We start from the raw sequence: 16,717 nt of genomic DNA, 5'->3' as shown, positions 1-16,717 counted from the left end.
CATTCCAGGATCATGGGAGGAACATTTGTGTACATTTCATCCAATTACTTTGATTCCAGAGGTGATATCCAAAATAAAAATAAGGTGAAAACTGTGCCATATCATCCTAATCGCTTCATGGTGGCCCAGGCAGTATTGATTCACAAAGTTACTGATTTTCTCAGAAAAGCCTCAGGTAGATTTGGTGTCTAGAACCTGCTGTCTTGTTACAATGAGCAGATTCTCCACCCAGAAACACACTAGCTGAAAATTCGGCTTGGCTGCAACTGCTAGACATGCTAGACTGCAAAGCAATCTTGTCCAAAGCAAGAGCGGGATCCACCAATAAAATATACACAGAAAAATTTAAACATTTTTGCATCTGGTGTACTGAGAATCATTGCATCCTATCTCCTAACAACCTACATAGATTTTACCATACTGTCTGCACTTGACAAAGTCAGGACAGAGTCATGCTTCATTCAGGGTCCATTAGGCTGTCATTTCATGTTTGAAAAGAACATGGAAACAGCTGTCTTCCCAGCAATAAGACAGCCTCCCCCTTCATGGCAGCTAAAGGTAGTGCCATCTCAACTGATAAACTCCTTTTGAACCAGTAGGGCAAAGTATCTTTTCTGGGGGTTGTCTTTCTTTTATCCCTAAATCAACTAGAAGGATCAGTGCTATATATTACCCATTTAAAGACGTTCCAAATAGACAAAGCCATTTTAACATTGCTTCCGGCAACCCTGCCTGATTCACTGAAGTGATCACTGCTGGCAACACCTCGCAGAGATGGCCGTTGCTGGTAATCCTGCATAGGGTGCCCACACATGTAATCTTGTCTGATGTGTTCATTAGATCTGATAGAGACTTGCAGTTGCAGATTCCTTACCTTAGAATTCCCCCCTGGAATCAGTCTGGTTCTGGAGATTTTTCTCAAGCAGTACCCCTGCACTCTGTTAGGTGGCATCGATCGGCTCCGTCAGTATGACATCGCCGATCCTACATAGATGCCACCCTAGCACACTGATATCAGTTCTTTTTTTTCTGTGCCAGCCTAGCGCTGATCTGATGAAGAGCTACCAACTCAGTCTATTTTTGATTGGTCTTTTTCGACTTTTTATCGAATAATTTTCTACACTCCTAGTGCATCAAGGATCTCTTTACGTAAGACCAGGCTCAAGCCTTGCAGATCCTGTCATCTGGCGATGTCCTTGACGGATCCACACCTCGTGCCTGTGGTTTTCTGGAGTGCAACCACAACGCGAACTCCTGCTGAGTACCAGCCCATGAATTTGAAATCTTTGAAGGAGTGGTCCCTAAAGCTCCTTGTGGCCCCGTCCTCAGCTCCACATAGGTCTCGGCCAAAAGGAAGATCCCGGGATCGATTGCAGAGCCCCATTCATCATTGTCCCACTCCAAGTCCTCTGGACTCTTGAGTAAGTTGAGGCACAAGAGGAAGTTGAAGAACAAACGTTCTTTAACGTCGCCCTCAGCCGTCGGCCGACAAGATGAGGGAAAAGGAGTGTCTTAGTTCTAGGCCTCCATCCTCGGAGCCTGCGTCTTGGTCGGCTCCACGCCTCCCTGAATATCCAGAAGCCAGAGTGACCCATGCCTAACTCAGTTTTATGAGGCCATGTGCCTCATCTTTGGACAGTCTGACCCCGCCTGATCACCCTCTGGCCATGTGGGTCGTAAGCTGCCCCCTTGTGTTCCACACAGATGGCTTCCGCCTCTGCTCCAGGGGGCACCCATGGATCCATTCTTGGATCCGAACCAGCGTCGCTCATACCAACTCAACCTTCCCCAATGCCAGTTCTGAAGTCAACGCTCCTGACACCGCTTGCGGGCGGTGTCGACCCCATCCGCATTGCCGACTTCAACACAGAGCCATATCAGCATCACAGTAGGCTGATTCAGACCCTTGCCCCTATGTCGGATCCTAAACAACATTATTCTCATGGGTTGGGGTATGGTGAAGAATGGAAGGGGTCGGTGGACCCTCTAGAATACCAGGTACAGGACCCTGTGGACTTGCGTATGGACCTGGTGGAAGCCAGTGGTCTGGATACTTCCCCTGACACTGGCATGCTTTCTCTTCCGACCGTGGCTATGGAGGAGGGAGCGTCATATTCCATGGTAGTGCGAAGAGCGGCTGAGGTCCTGAGCCTTAAGCTGCCATTGGTGGCAGTCGGGACTAATCTCCTGACAGAGGTGCTTCAGCCTGGGGCTTCATTCTCTGAACCCCTTTTGCCCTTTAATGAAGCCCTTACTGATGCCCTGCTAGGTACCTGGTCCAAACCCAACACAGAGGCTCATGTGAGCAGGACTAGTGCCCACTGCCATCGACCTGCTGCAACTGACCCAGTGTTCCTGATGCAGCACCCTAACCTTGAAAGCTTGGTTATCCAAGCCTCCACATCCCAGGCCGCATTCTTTTCTGCACACCCGGATAGGGAATTCAAAAGGCTGGACCAACTTGCAAAGAAGATAATTTCTTTCTCCAGCCTGGCATTTCGGTCTGTGAACACCACATGCTTTTTGGGCCATTACTCCCACAACCTGTAGGATACAGTTGTGCAAGTGCTGCCATAGTTCCGAGGAGGCCCAGGCTGTACTCTCTCAAGCTGTTGCATATGGAAGAGATGCAGCAAAGTTCATGATCTGATCTGGCCTTGACACGACCAACACACTGGGCAGAGCGGTTGCATCGACAGTAGGCCTTAGGTGCCACGCCTGGATGAAGACGTCTGGCTTTTTGGGGGATGTCCAAACTAACCTTCTGGACATGCCATGTGATGGCACATGTCTCTTCAGAGAGAAAGCAGACTCGGCGATCGATCGCGGCGGCCCCTCGTCCCACTCAGTCTGCTTTTCGCCTCTTTGGTAGCTACGGAAGAGGCACCCTACCATGTCTGTGTCCCTCTAGCCACCATGCCTTGCAGGCTGCCCAGCTTCTGCGTGGACAGAGATGTGGGATTCACCATCCTTGTGGATCAGGGAGCCAGCGTTCTGGCCAGAACCCCTCCCCACCTTCACCCCACTGTGCAGCTGCCTCCAAAACTTCCTAGTGTGACACTTCCCCACCAGGGACCAGTTAGAGGTGGGCTCCTCCATCACCTGCTCCCCTGGCAGTACATCATGTCAGGCAAGTGGGTTTTGCACATAGTCCGAAGGGGCTACCCCCTTCCCTTCAAGACTACCCCTCCATCCATGCCACCGTCCTATAATCGGATGACGGAGGATTACTTGGTACTTCTCCGCGAGGAAGTTACAGCTCTTTTGGGCAAGGGAGCCATAGAGAGGGTCCCTGTGCCAGACAGAAGTAGGTCAGTTTGCTATTCCCACTACTTTCTGGTGCCCAAAAAGAACAAGGGCATCCTCCCTATCCTAGGTCCTTAAATTTCTTTCTCAAGAAGGAGGAGTTGAACGTGCTCATGCTGGCTCAGGTTTTATCTGTCTTCAACCCAGGAGACCTAATGGTAGCGTTGGAAGGTGAGCTCGCCCCAGACTGTTGTCTCCCACCTTCAGACTATGGCGGACCTCTTGCATTCGCTGGGGCTCACTATAAACGTGCCATAGTCACACCTGACTCCCTCTCAGACGCTCCCTTTCATGACGTTATTCAGCACAGTTGTGCATTTTCTGGCTTATCCTACCGAGCGGCCGGATATTCAGACTACAATACTGATATTTCAGTCTCTATCCTGGATTTTGGTGAGAATGGCTCTGAGTCTGCTAGACCTCATGACCTCCAGTATCCTGCTAGTGACACATGGCAAATGGCATATGCGGGCTGTGCAGTGGGACCTGATGTTCCAGTGGGTGCAGCATCATGGGAGTCTCTCTGACACGTTCTAGATCTCAGAGGAAACTGCGCAAGATCTACAGTGGTGGCAAACAAACTGACAGATGCGTCACTCCTGGGATGGGGTGGCCACTTGGAAGAGGCAGTGGTTGGAGGCATCTGGTCACCAGCAGAGTCTGCACTCCACATCAGCCTGCTGGCGCTACAGGTGATCAGGCTAGCATTGAAAGCATTTCTTCCCTCGCTCCCTCTTCCCTCTCTCAAAAGGAATGTAGTATAGGTGTTCATAGACAACACCACAGCCTTGTGGGACTTCAATCAGCAGGGCAGGGTGAGGTCGTAGACCCTTTGTCAGAAAGCACTGCGGTGGTGGTTCAACATTTGGGGGCTCTCCGAACATCAGAGTGGACGAACTCAGCCAACAGTGCTTAATCGATCATGAATGGCGTCTCCATCCGAAGGTGACACAAGGTCTCCTTAGCAGTGGGGAGAGCCTTGGTTAGATCTGTTCGCCTCTGCACAGAACGTGCAATCTCAATAGTATTGCACATTGGAGTTTCCATGGCGGAAATCACTTGGTGATGCTTTTTGACTCAACTGGAACTCTAGCCTCCTGTACGCCTTTCCGCCCTTATCACTTCTTCCCAGAGTTCTCAAGAAGATCAACAACAACCGGGCCCAAGTAATCCTTGTGGCTCCATACAAGGCATGAAGAGTCTGGTATCCTGAGCTTTTGAGAATGGCCATCGATCCTCGGATCAGAATGTCCCTTTAGGAGGATCTTCTGTTGCAGCAGCAACAGAGGATTCTCCACCCAAACCCGTCCAGTCTCCACCTTCTTGCATGGACATTAAGCGGCGAAAGCTGACAGCTTTTGACCTTCCACCCAAAGATTGTAATATAACCTTGGCAGCCAGGAGTCTGTCCACCTTTCATTGGAAAAAATTGTGGCACAGACAAGTTTGTTGACCCCTTTTGTGCTCCTCGCTCTCTCTCTCGCTCTATATCACTCTCTCATGTTTTCTCCATCCTCATTCATTATGCCCCAATGTGACTTGAATTTGTTTTTGACATTCCTGTTGTGTGCTCCTTTCGAACCTCTTGACAATTGTCCTCTCAAGCTTCTCAATTTGAAAGCAGCCTTCATTGTGGCCATTACATCTGCGTGCAGGGTGAGTGAGCTGCATGCATTGCCATCTAATCCGCCCTACCTTTCCATCTATCCTGACAAAGTGGTGCTTCACACCTTTCTGCCTAAAGTGGTAATGGCCTTCCATGTAGGTGAATCCATTACCTTGCCTACTTTTTAAACACCCTCACATCCTTCTAAAGAAGAGGAGACTCCATTGTCTGGACTCAAAAAGAGCATTGGCATTCTACATTGATCGTACCAAAGAGTTTTGGGTGGATGAGCAACTATTTGTTGGTTATGTGGGTGTGAAGAAAGGTCAGGCAGTGCAGAGGAGAACCATCTCCAGATGGGTTGTACTCTGCATTAAAATGTGCTATGCACTGGCTAAGAAGCAACCCCCTCAGGGTTTGTGTGCTCATTCTACCAGAGCTAAAGCTGCAACAACTGCATTAACACGCAGAGTTCCAGTCCTGGACGTTTGTCAGTTGGCAACGTGGGCATCTCTGCACACGATTTTCTAAACAGTACTGTGTGGACAGTCAGGTCTGTAGGGACGGCCACTTTGCCTGTTCGATCCTGCAGGACTTTCTGGTTGATCTTGGTTCGCAGTCCCACCTCTGGGGATGGTATTGCTTGGATATCTATTCTAAGATAAGGAATCTGCAACTACATTTCTCCGTCAGATGAACAAGTAACTTACCTTCGGTAACACCTTATCTGGGAGTAACAGTATCTAGTTGCAGATTCCTTACTGACTCACCCATCCTTCCCACTCTGCAAACTGATTTCTAGAGTCAGTGACACCCTTTTCAGGGCCCTACTTTTGTCGCACCAGTGGTCGGTGTTTCTCATGGCTCTGTGCTTCTGGCCTGGAAAGTCTTGAAAAGAAACTGACGTCAGTGCGCCGGGGTGGTGCCTATATAGGACCCGTGACATCATATCTGGCGCTCACAATGCTGACAATGGACGCAAAGCTGATTGACACCTCCTAATGGTATGCAGTGGTACTGCTTGTGAAAAGTCTCCAGATCTAGACTGACGTCTGGGGGAAATTCTAAAGTAAGGAATCTGCAACTAGAGATTGTCTCTACCTGATAAGGCATTACCCAAGGTAAGTAACTTGTCCTACAGCACTAGTAATAATATTAGCATAGTATGGTTTAATTGAGCATAAGTAGCTCTTATTACAATAAAGGTTGGAGACCCCTGGTCTAGGCTCAACGCAAGCAATCGGAGTAGTGGTTCTTTGTCCTCTATTTCAGTGAGGTAAGCTTGTTTAGTCATCGGTACCCTCCAACTGCTAAATAATACTTGATTTGTACTAGCTGCTTGCTATTCTGGATCAAGCATGTGAATCTATGAAAGATATAATTTTGAAGAGAAAGAATAACTTACCTATAACTGACATTCTCCGGCATTGGTATCTTTCTTAGAGTCACATGTGGCCCACGCTCTATCCCCAACACAGGTGCACCTGTGTACAAAACATTGCTGTAACACTTGTCCTACAAAATATGAACTATGGGGGCCTGGGTGAGGAACAAAGGTTATGCTTTGCTCTGATTGGCTGAATTTTGTATCTTTTACAATTATAGCAATGGACTGCGTTGTGATTACGTTAAATCTTTTCTGTGTATGTTTGACATTGTCTTGTATTGTATCACAATGTCTACCGTGGGACTCCAAGGTCGACAGCAGGAATGATTCAAGCATGTGAATCTTTAAACAATACCAGTACTGGGGAACATTGGTTATAGGCAGGTAACTTTTTTCTTTTTGGAATTTGTAAGGTGCCACATATAGCCAGAAACACAATTATCTTTTTTGTGTGAGCTGTCCTGTAGGACTACACATTCTTTCATTATTAAAAAGACATTAAATGCACTGATAATTTATCCTTATTATTTAATTGCAATGTCAGCATTGGAATGGAGCATTGAAATGCTTATTTTAAGGAAATATATTACAATCATTTTTCTTTATTTATTCAGAAAAGCTAAGGCGTAGTCTTCCAAACTTATCGAGGACATCTGGTATCCAAACAGCTGAGCCTGTGAAAAACAGTAGAAGCTGTGACTCAAATTTGCAAGTGCCAAACGGAGGAGTACCTCGACCTCAAGTCTCAGCCAGTATGTTATTTGTACGCTTATTATTTTAAAGTGGTGAATGTATTAAAAGAATGACATTTTATTGTAAAACGCCTACATTCCACACTTTGTGCGTTTTTCTTTGACCTTTGCCGTTTCTTAACTAACATGTTAATGTGGAATTTTAACATAGCTGTAAAAGATTATTAAATGGCTGCTATGAAACCGATAATTTCCAGATCCCTTTCTTAGGTCCGGTTTAGGGACAGCTTTAGTTGTTTCACCAGCCTAATGTTTCCCAAAATCAAAATGAAAATACATACATATATTCATACCTACAGGGTCTTTCAATCAACCCTTGTCTTCCAGTGGTCTATTAAAGTGTAATTCAAAGTTTGCATACTGTTAGAGGCAGCACATTTCAACAATTTTCTCCACAGTGGGAGGACTTGATTTTACTTGTGCACATCTGTCTAAAAAGTAATCTACTACAGGTCCAAAGCTTGTATGCAAATCTTTTTTTTTTTTTAATTTGTGTGATTCATTTTTGTTAAAAAAAAATTCCCAACCATATTCATATCACCTTTACACAGTGGCATTTTTACTTTTTAACTACGTTTAAACTTTACTGTGTTTTACAAAACATTGTAGTCTTGCCATGGGAAGATTCATTAGTTTTGCTAATGCTTGTTAGTTTGTTTGTTCAGCTGAGCTTGGCCTGAATAGTTCTTCTGTACTGGCTCAGTTTCTGCCATGGTGCTTGATAAATTATGATTGATGTGCATCAAAATGTGGCTGGAGCATTGATGTCTCTTTACTCAGGTGTGGTCAGTTTATCATGAAGACCTCAAACAGGAACATCCTGAGGCCCTTATCGCAGGAGTGGTATGTCCAACTCTTTGCTCACACTTAAGTCATCAGGTAACATTCAAACATTCTGAAAAAGCCAAGTATCACATCACAATCCTCCTTGACCAGGCTACTCAATTGGTTGAATTTTCCAAACAGTAAAATAATGGATTACAAAGCAAGTTGCGTTGGTATAAGGCAAGGCGAGATTGGCAAAGAAACATTGATTCAAAAAGAACAGTTTTCTTTAAGGCTGTTCGGTTTTGACTTTTGGAAATTACAGTGTCCCACTTGGTAAATGCTTGAACAGTAATGTCTCCTGCATGACATACAGTATTTGTTGTTCCCCTGCCCTCAGACGCACACTAAGACTATCAGCCATCCTGTTTTTTAATTTTGTTTGTAGCCTCTCAATAATCCTGACCCTTGACATGAGTGAGGTCTTGACCTGTCCTGTGATCTGGAAGGGCCCACTGACCGTGCCCTCATTTGGCTGATAGTGGACTACTGTCTGTCATGATTTTTGCATGTAGGGTGGTGGTCCTGCATATTATATTTTATAAATTAGTTGTTGTGTTTGTATCTGTCTATGGAGTGATCAGCTACCGGCCCACCTGTGTATAGTTCCACTTCTGTGTACTAACCATAATCCTAGTGCTAACATCCCAAGTGTATGTTGTGGGTTTATGTATGTGGCCTATGTGGTACATGCATTAAGTGCTTGTGAACTAGAGTACGGGGCCCTGTGGAGGGAGGATCCGTAGATACTCTATCAAGGGGGCTTTACTGAACCTAGCGCAACCGTCATTGTACAGGGGTGTCTGCACCTGAGCCTTAATTCATGCCACATAAAACTCTAACCTAAAAGAGGACCTGCCTGTAGTCAGGAGAGAATGGACTCTCTTGGAAGGGGAGGACGGAATTCCAAGGTGTGGTAATTCCAGCACCAATGTTATCATTGAACCTATTGCTGTAATCTGTGTGGTATTTCAGTTATGTTTATTAAAGTACTTTTCTTCCTAAGTTGAGTACTCTATTGGACTTTCAGTTATTGCGCCTCTGAGTGGTTGTTGAGTCTTGAGTTTGTGAAAAACCTGTGATGGCTTGCTACCGCTGAGAGTGAAGTACTGGAGAGGTTGTACTTTACCCAGTTTGCAGAACCATTGTAGGGCTAATCCTGAAGTCCCCCAATGGTATCTGACAGGAGGTTTACTGATATTCTTGAATGAATCAGTGAAATGCTTATGTAGCATGGCTCAGCCAAAATATGTAGTATCTCAAGCATTTCCTGGTAAAGTGTGGGTTCATGCAGGACTCGGAAAACATGATCTTGAATCACTTCTGCAGGCAAGGTGTCAAAATTCTTGGTCCTTGGATTGTAAATGATCCGCCTCCTTTAGCTTAGTTGTTCTGTGTGAGCTAGTGCTAAGAAGTGGTCAGAGGCAAAGGGATGTAGCATGGTTGTTGCCGATATATTTTGGGGGCTCTGTCATTAATGCATTCATGAGACAAAGGATATTGAAGGAGGCAACAGCTTTGTCTGCAACCAGCATAGTAGCTTCATGGTTAACCTTGATGGGACCCTAGTGTTTGTTTCTGCTTGTAAGCCTTGCTCTAAAAGTTTGGACAACTGGCAAACTAGATTTAAAACAAATATATACTATGATGTTTTCTCACTGGAAGAAAATACAGAACTAAGAAACCAATGCAATGAGAGGGAGACTCACAGAGTTTGAAAGCAACGTAACAGCTTGCTACCACTATCCTCATTAATCATAGGGACTAATCTATTGAACTATGTTGCAAAGGTTTATATACACCTATAAATATGTATGTTTATTTAAAAAAAAATGTAAACATAGCTAGAAACTATACCATCAGTACATAAAAGTATGCAAAAGAATACATCACAAATGTTATAAATGATGATTAAGAATTCCAGCATAACCAAATTGAGTAAACTTTACAGCAAGATAAACCCAATCCCCACACAAATGCCTTAGTTTCCAAATTAAGAATTAACTTCATGCTATCCTTTCTGTTACTATACATTGTTATCATAAAAGCAGAGCTAAAAATGTGTCCAAAGGACTTTCGCATAGCAACGAGAAACTGTGTGAGTGGATATCTGCAGTTATCCATGATGTTTACAGGATTTGCCGTATTAAAGAATAAATGTTAGGGTTGGCAACGCCAACAGGGGGAAAAGTCCTTTTATGGTTCAAGCTTCAACAACCAACAGCCAAGATAGGTACTTCCTTTTTAGCTGAGAAGGATTGCCCCTAAGACCATGGATGTCTCTGTGTAATGGTACTTAGAGTACCTTTAGTGTGTGTGAGACAGAGAGACTCAGCAGATTCGTAAAATTAGTGCCTACACCACCATGGTGGTGCCATGTCATAAGGACCTCAGTCACAAATTCAGGGGGCATTAGTGTTCTTAATACTTTGGATCAAATTCCTTTGTGAATGCTTAATTGCCATTTAAGAAGAAGTTCTCTGTGGACATGTCAGGGAACTCAGGCAAATATTTTAAGCATACTCGAACATAAGGTTCTATAAATTTGTGCAGTAGTCTTCTTACTTCATAGACATAATCGGTCATGAGTCTCATTTAACACCCTCTCCTTTTCTCATTCCCTTTTTCTTCTGGCTACTGAAGGGCTGTTGTGGGCTATGTCTTTCTATTCTATGGAAATTTCATTTCTTTTACCATGTTTCTGCCTATTTCCCTGCCTTACCACAGTTCATTTGAACAAGCCCAGGTGAGTTATTTAACCTTAACTTTCATATCAGTGGACCAAATTCAAGTTATATCCACAAACTAAACGGTGGTCCATTGGTGTAGACTAAATACTTTTCAAGCATTTACCTTCTAATTGTTCATAATTCCTCCAGCCACATAATAAAAGCAAATCTTCACCAATAAAATGTAGTGATGCCATTTGACATTAGTAGACTTGATGATGGAAACGAGAATACCCTCCCATCTTCCCCTGTTATTATATTAAGCCTAGCCAGTCCATGTAGTGCCAGAGTGAACTATATTGATTACTTGGACCATTTTTACTTGGACCTATGTTGATTACTTGAAGTTATAGTTCAAGGATCTGCGGAGTTTAAATTCCAATGTGCGTAATCTGGAACGGTGTCCAAACTTGGATATTTCAACCACCAGGACCATGAGCACCTGATTGTGCCCATTCCAGCCACCATTATCATCCCAACAGTGTTTACTTTGATTATCAAGCTATATCTCACAAGGGCTGTCAACTGTCTTTGAAGCCTCACTGGGGTGTAATAACCAAGTTGTCATCGTACAGCAGTGATCTCATGCTAAGGCTCAAGTTATGCAGCTCACTCAGAAGATTGGACATAAACAGATGAACAGGGATTGAACAAGAACGTATCCTTTCTTTAAACCATTTTCAACAGATATTCGACTGACCAATCATCCACAATGCCCTCAACTCCACCAGGACCCACTTTGTACAAAAAAGGCCAGAGAGGAGTAAACCTATTTTTTCAGCTTCTTACAAAGAAGAGGCTTATGACCTCTATCGAAAACTAGAGAATTCAACAAAATGCCAATATACTTTGCTTGTTCCCTAAGTCAAATACCTTGCAGTTAGTAACACTAAACCCTGATCCATGGCATAGTAAACTTTCCCTAAAGCCAGCATATTTTATGATCCCACTTCAATCCAATCTTACATTCTCAGTAGGACCAAAGGACCAAAATGTAAAAAACGTTTAGAATTGTTTGATTAAGAGACATTAAACAATGTGACTTCAGGGTATTTACAATTTACCTTTTAAAAAGGGTTTAACTATAGGCACCTGTCTTCCCAGTCTTAGTCCTTTAACCCCCATATAAACAAAACAAGCATAGGAGGTAGCAGCCCCACTAACAATAAGAGCAACAGGTATCTTATCCAGACTGTTGGCCCATTTTGCTTTGAGCCCAACAGTTATATGGCAGTTATTTGGCTGGGTTACCACATCCAGCAATGAGTTATCAGGCATATACTTGCAGTCTATTTCTAGAGTATTTGACTTATTATACAGCTTTGTGAGGAAGAGTCCCAACCGCGGCCTATAATTTCACTCACTCTTCAGCCTTATTCATGGCCATAATCCTACCAACTAATTGTCAAAAAGTACTTCAAAAAAATTGGCTTATGCACAATTAAACAAAAACATATAATTTTATACTTTACTTATTTTTATCAATAGCTTAAACTTCTCTTCTTTTTATAATTGATGTGTGTACAGTGTACATCTCCTTTTCATCATTGTTAATATACACTTAATTTCAATTATTTAGAAAGTATTTGTTAAAAAATATATTAACTATAATCATCAAGTAATCAAGACTTTAATTACGTATTAGCAACAAACGTGCTCTACGCTCATACATGATAAACTAATAAAAAAAATCATTCGGAGCAGGCAGGCGGAGCTAGGCTGGATATTCAAAATACAAGAGGAGTAACTAGACTGGAAAAGCAGGACCCGTCATGAGGATGCTCCACATGGCAGCTATCTGGAAATGATGAAAACAGTAAGGGTAAAGCACATTGCATCTGAGCTGCGATGCAGAAACAAATAGCCAGTTGGTTGAGAGTGGAAAGGAGAATAAAATTATAAAGAATGAGGTGGTAGGGGAGCATGGTTAGGAGCTGGACAAAATGGTTGCACCCTTGGAACTTTCGGCAAATTTGTGGCCTAGTCCCATAACTTCCTGTTAAGCATCTGCTATCTGTGAATAAAAGCAACTTGATGGAGTGAAGAACTGTGAGATACCCTGAAAGCAGCATTCCTGGGAAGCCACGAGCCCCGGCGGTGGACATCTAGCCCCTTACAAATAAAAAACTGAGCAATGGTGGCATGTGGATAGCGGCTTTCTATGACTGGAGGTCACACCCCTGATATGTGTCTGTGGCCCGGCATGGTGACTGAGAGGTGGGCTGCTCCATACCCTCACCCCCAGCCCCTAACCAATAAGACTATCACCACTTGCCTTTGGAAGGAAGGGGTCTATATACTGACTGTAATGTTCAGCTGTACAAACAAGTTAGCGGCGAGAAGGTCTGAAGGATTGGTACCACATGAGATCCTGACTAACCGGGGACAGAAGTAACCGCCATCATGGGGTACATGATGCGATAGCACACCTTTGCTACCAGGATAATGACCAGCCATTGAGGGGCAGGGTGGAGGGGGGGCTAGATGCAGTGTTATGCAAAGGTAATAAATTCCATTAGCACAGCCTAGTGAAACGCGTGGGAGGCGCATAGCAATTTATTTGCCCTTCATCCTGTCTCTACTCCTACTGTTTCCTCTGTGGAGGCCACAGACCCTACCTGTGATGCTCGACTAGAGGTTGCAGACCCCATGCATCAAGACTTTTAGTGGCATCCTTAGACCAGAGTGCCACCCTTACTAGGTTTTTAAAATTATTTCACGAAAGCAAATCTAGGTTCAAGTTACAGATAGACTTTTAACCGCAGGCTCCTCATCTTGTAAGTTTCGCCATTGGTGCCAGACATAAATTTTTCAGCGATACCATTACGAGTCAACAGGTGGCGTTGTGCAGCACTGCGTCTGATCTGTCCACTCCTGATATGATGTTGGGGGGGGCCCCCGTATATGCGCTACCTCCACTGGCCGACTGTCCTTTCCTTCCGTGCTTTCAGATGTAAATCCGGAGATAGCAGTGCTATTTGCAGACAGAATATTTTGTTCAGGAAAACTTTATTTTCTTTCTAAACACTTCACTGTGTGCAAAATATGGACCCTTAATTGACAGGTTTTAAGCTGTGACTGCCACTGACAAATGATGGTGAAAGATACCCACAACGTGTGCCTCTGGTGCCTCTGCACCTCACACACTTCTGACCTGTGTCCTTGCTGCACAAGGAAAAATCCTAAAGCCATCCGTGGCCTCTAAGCCACGTTAGCCATCGCTGAACTCCATAAGAAGAAGCAGTCTTGTTTGAGGTGAACAGACATTCTCTTGTTCCCGAGGCGACATGCATAAATGTTTCAAATTAAAGTTGCTTAGCTGAGGTAAGTAGAAGATATCCCATAAGAAGCATAAGATAGTTGTAGCATGAGCCTTAGTTGCCCCTACACACTCACCATTAGAAATCACGCAATGGCCCAGGCTATGGAGACAGTCCGCGTAATGGACTCCAGCAGTGTTTTCGCTCACCCTTTCCCTTGAGAAGACTGCAATCGCAGACAAATTCCACAGCTCACAGAGGCTGCAGAGAAAGTCTTTGCCAACACACCGGATCCTGCTGGAGCGACTTTAGGCTCCAAAGAGGATGGCTTTCATGAACCTGTCAACAGGTGCGTCCCCAATGCCAGCCTTGCCACTGTACCTCCACCCGAAGTCAGCCCTGATGCCACCAGCCCAAGCTTTGATGCCATTACCATGCCACTGACATCGTCCATGGCTCCGATAGTTTTCTTGGATTCCAAAGCTGTGCCCCTACACTCTGAAACACAACAGTATCAGACGTACCTCACCAATTTGATTACTAGAATGGTGACTTTAGGGACGACATGTATGGGGGAAACAACCTTCAGGATGCTAGTGGTATGGACCTCTTACCAGACATTGAATTATTCTCCCAAACCTGGCAATGGCTACAGAAGACTCTGCCTCCTTTGCTACAGTGATCAGGAGGGTGTCATAAGTCCTTGGCCTGAATCTGCCCAGGCTAAAAGTAAAAATGAATGTCCTCGCTGAGGTTCTGACCTCCAGGTTAGACCAACCTCTGTTGCCTTTTAATGAGGCACTTACTGCTGTTCTGGTGGGCACCTGGGCAAAATCAGGGCTTTGCACCTAAGTGATATGCAAGTGGTAAGATGAGGAAAGCCTGCTACGTGGGACCAGGATTTTCTCCTACACCTCCCCACCCCAATGAGTTTAGTGGTGTCAACCCGCTGCTAAAACCCCAGTCCTTCACTATGACCCTACCTGACCGAGAATCCAAAGGAATAGCAACATTCATGAAACACACATTTTCCAATACCGTTCTTGCCCTTAGGTCTAACAGCACCTTATACCTCCTGGGGAGGTACTTGCACACTTCGAGGGGCAGGGTGGTAGGCATCTTGCCAGCTGTTCAGGAAGGCATCAGATTGACTTTACAGTGTCTTATTTCTGAGGGCCAGGACACAGTGAAGTACACAAACTTTCAAGTCTGGGCAATACTGACTGCCTGGATAGGGTAGCCGAAACCAGTGACCTTCACTCAACAAGGTTTTCCTTGGATGTTCAGCAACCCCTAATGGATATGCCCTTTGATGGCTCTTGGCTATTTGGTGTGAAGGCTGATTCTGCCTTGGAGAGACTTAGAGAGCAAGGCCACTGCCCTCTCTCTAGGGATTGCTCAGCCTGCTCAGCAGCTCCCCCACAACAGTGCCCTTTTAAAGACTTCAGCAGGGGCTTTCCTGAAGAGGCAACATCAATATGTGCTTCAGCAGCCACAGACCTCCCAGTCCTTTCGAAAGTGAGGCCATGGAGTAGGTTGACAGCATCTAGACCACCAGGAGCAATGTCTGCTCAACCGCATTGGCAGTACATGATAGCCTGATGAGAAGCAGGTCACCTTTTACGTCCCCGGATGGCAGAGCATTACGTCAAACTAATGGGTGCTGCAGATTAAGTTACCCCCCAACCCTTCCTAGCCTATCCAACAGACATACCATCCACACCACAACACCTCCCACAGGACCAATTGTCCATATTCCACAGAGTTTTGGGCCAAGGGATCAATAAAGAGTGTGTCTGTGCCAGGGATTGGGGCAGGTTGCTGCTCCTTTTACTTTCTGGTGCCAAGAAGGGGTGGAGGCCTCTGCCATATCCTGGACCTTCATCCTCTGAACTTCTTCCTCTGGAAGAACAGGCTCAAAAATGCTCACCCTGGCCCAAGTCCTTAAGCAGTCCTAGGCCACCTTCAGACAACTGCCGATTTTTGATGTTGAGCTTTTCCATCAATGTGCTAAATTCACACCTGACTCCTTCACAACAGCTCCCTTTCATCTGTGTCATCATGGACTAAGATCATCATCATCTTCAGAGTCAGGTGTCCCCTTCAACAAGTCCAGGACATTCAAGTTTGTTATCACAATGTTTTAACCCTTCACCTGGGTCTCAGCGAGAGTGACGTTAAGGCTTTTTGGTCTCCTGCGTCTTGCTTTTGGACCACCTTCTGTAGCACATGTGGCTCTGCAGTAGGATTTGAAGTATCAGTGGGCTCTGCACCAAGGCAATACATTGGATTTCATCCAGCTGTTATAGGAGACTGTGAAAGACCTGCAATGGTGGCTACTTGATTGCGATTGGACCAGCAGACCTCTCTCCATACCTCACCCAGAGCTAATCGTCGTGATGAATATGTAATGGAACAACTAGGTCCTAAACAACTCTGGCGGAATCACAACATGTTGGAGTTGCAAGTAATTTGCTAGCCAGTGAAGGCATTCTTTCCAACCATCGAGGGGGACTGGCTGTAGATTCCCACAGACAACACAACTGCTATGTGGTTTTGTAGCAAGCGGGGCAGTGTGGGGCTGTGGAATCTGTGCCAATAGGCCTTGGGCCTCTAGCAGTGACTATGACCCGCATTATGAGAAGACCGCCAGGGCCACAGAGGCGGTTTCACTGCCGATGGGCTGGTGGTGAAGACCGCCACATAATGAGTCTTGCGGGTTGGCCTCTGCCAACCCGCTACATCCCCGCCTGTACTGCCTCAGTGGTCCAATGAAGACTACCGATGGCATTTGGAGCTGGCTTTCCACCAGGGTTTTCGCAGCAGGAGCACTCCACGAAAACCCTGCCAGC

The 16,717-nt window shown here is 45.1% G+C and overlaps 1 protein-coding gene across 1 annotated transcript in view; it reads left to right on the top strand.

Annotated features, from left to right (window-relative positions):
* The window catches only part of SLAIN2 (SLAIN motif family member 2), a 245,088-nt gene that overhangs the window by 216,120 nt on the left and 12,251 nt on the right, over positions 1-16,717 (top strand). Inside the window, exon 6 of the mRNA XM_069201609.1 lies at positions 6,914-7,051. Coding sequence (XP_069057710.1) covers positions 6,914-7,051 — 138 coding nt within the window. The remainder of the gene's footprint in view (positions 1-6,913; positions 7,052-16,717) is intronic.

This window comes from Pleurodeles waltl, chromosome 1_2 (genome assembly GCF_031143425.1).
Source record: "Pleurodeles waltl isolate 20211129_DDA chromosome 1_2, aPleWal1.hap1.20221129, whole genome shotgun sequence".
Taxonomy (NCBI): domain Eukaryota; kingdom Metazoa; phylum Chordata; class Amphibia; order Caudata; family Salamandridae; genus Pleurodeles; species Pleurodeles waltl.
Note: the sequence above shows the minus strand (reverse complement) of the source record. Positions and strands in the feature narration are given on the sequence as shown.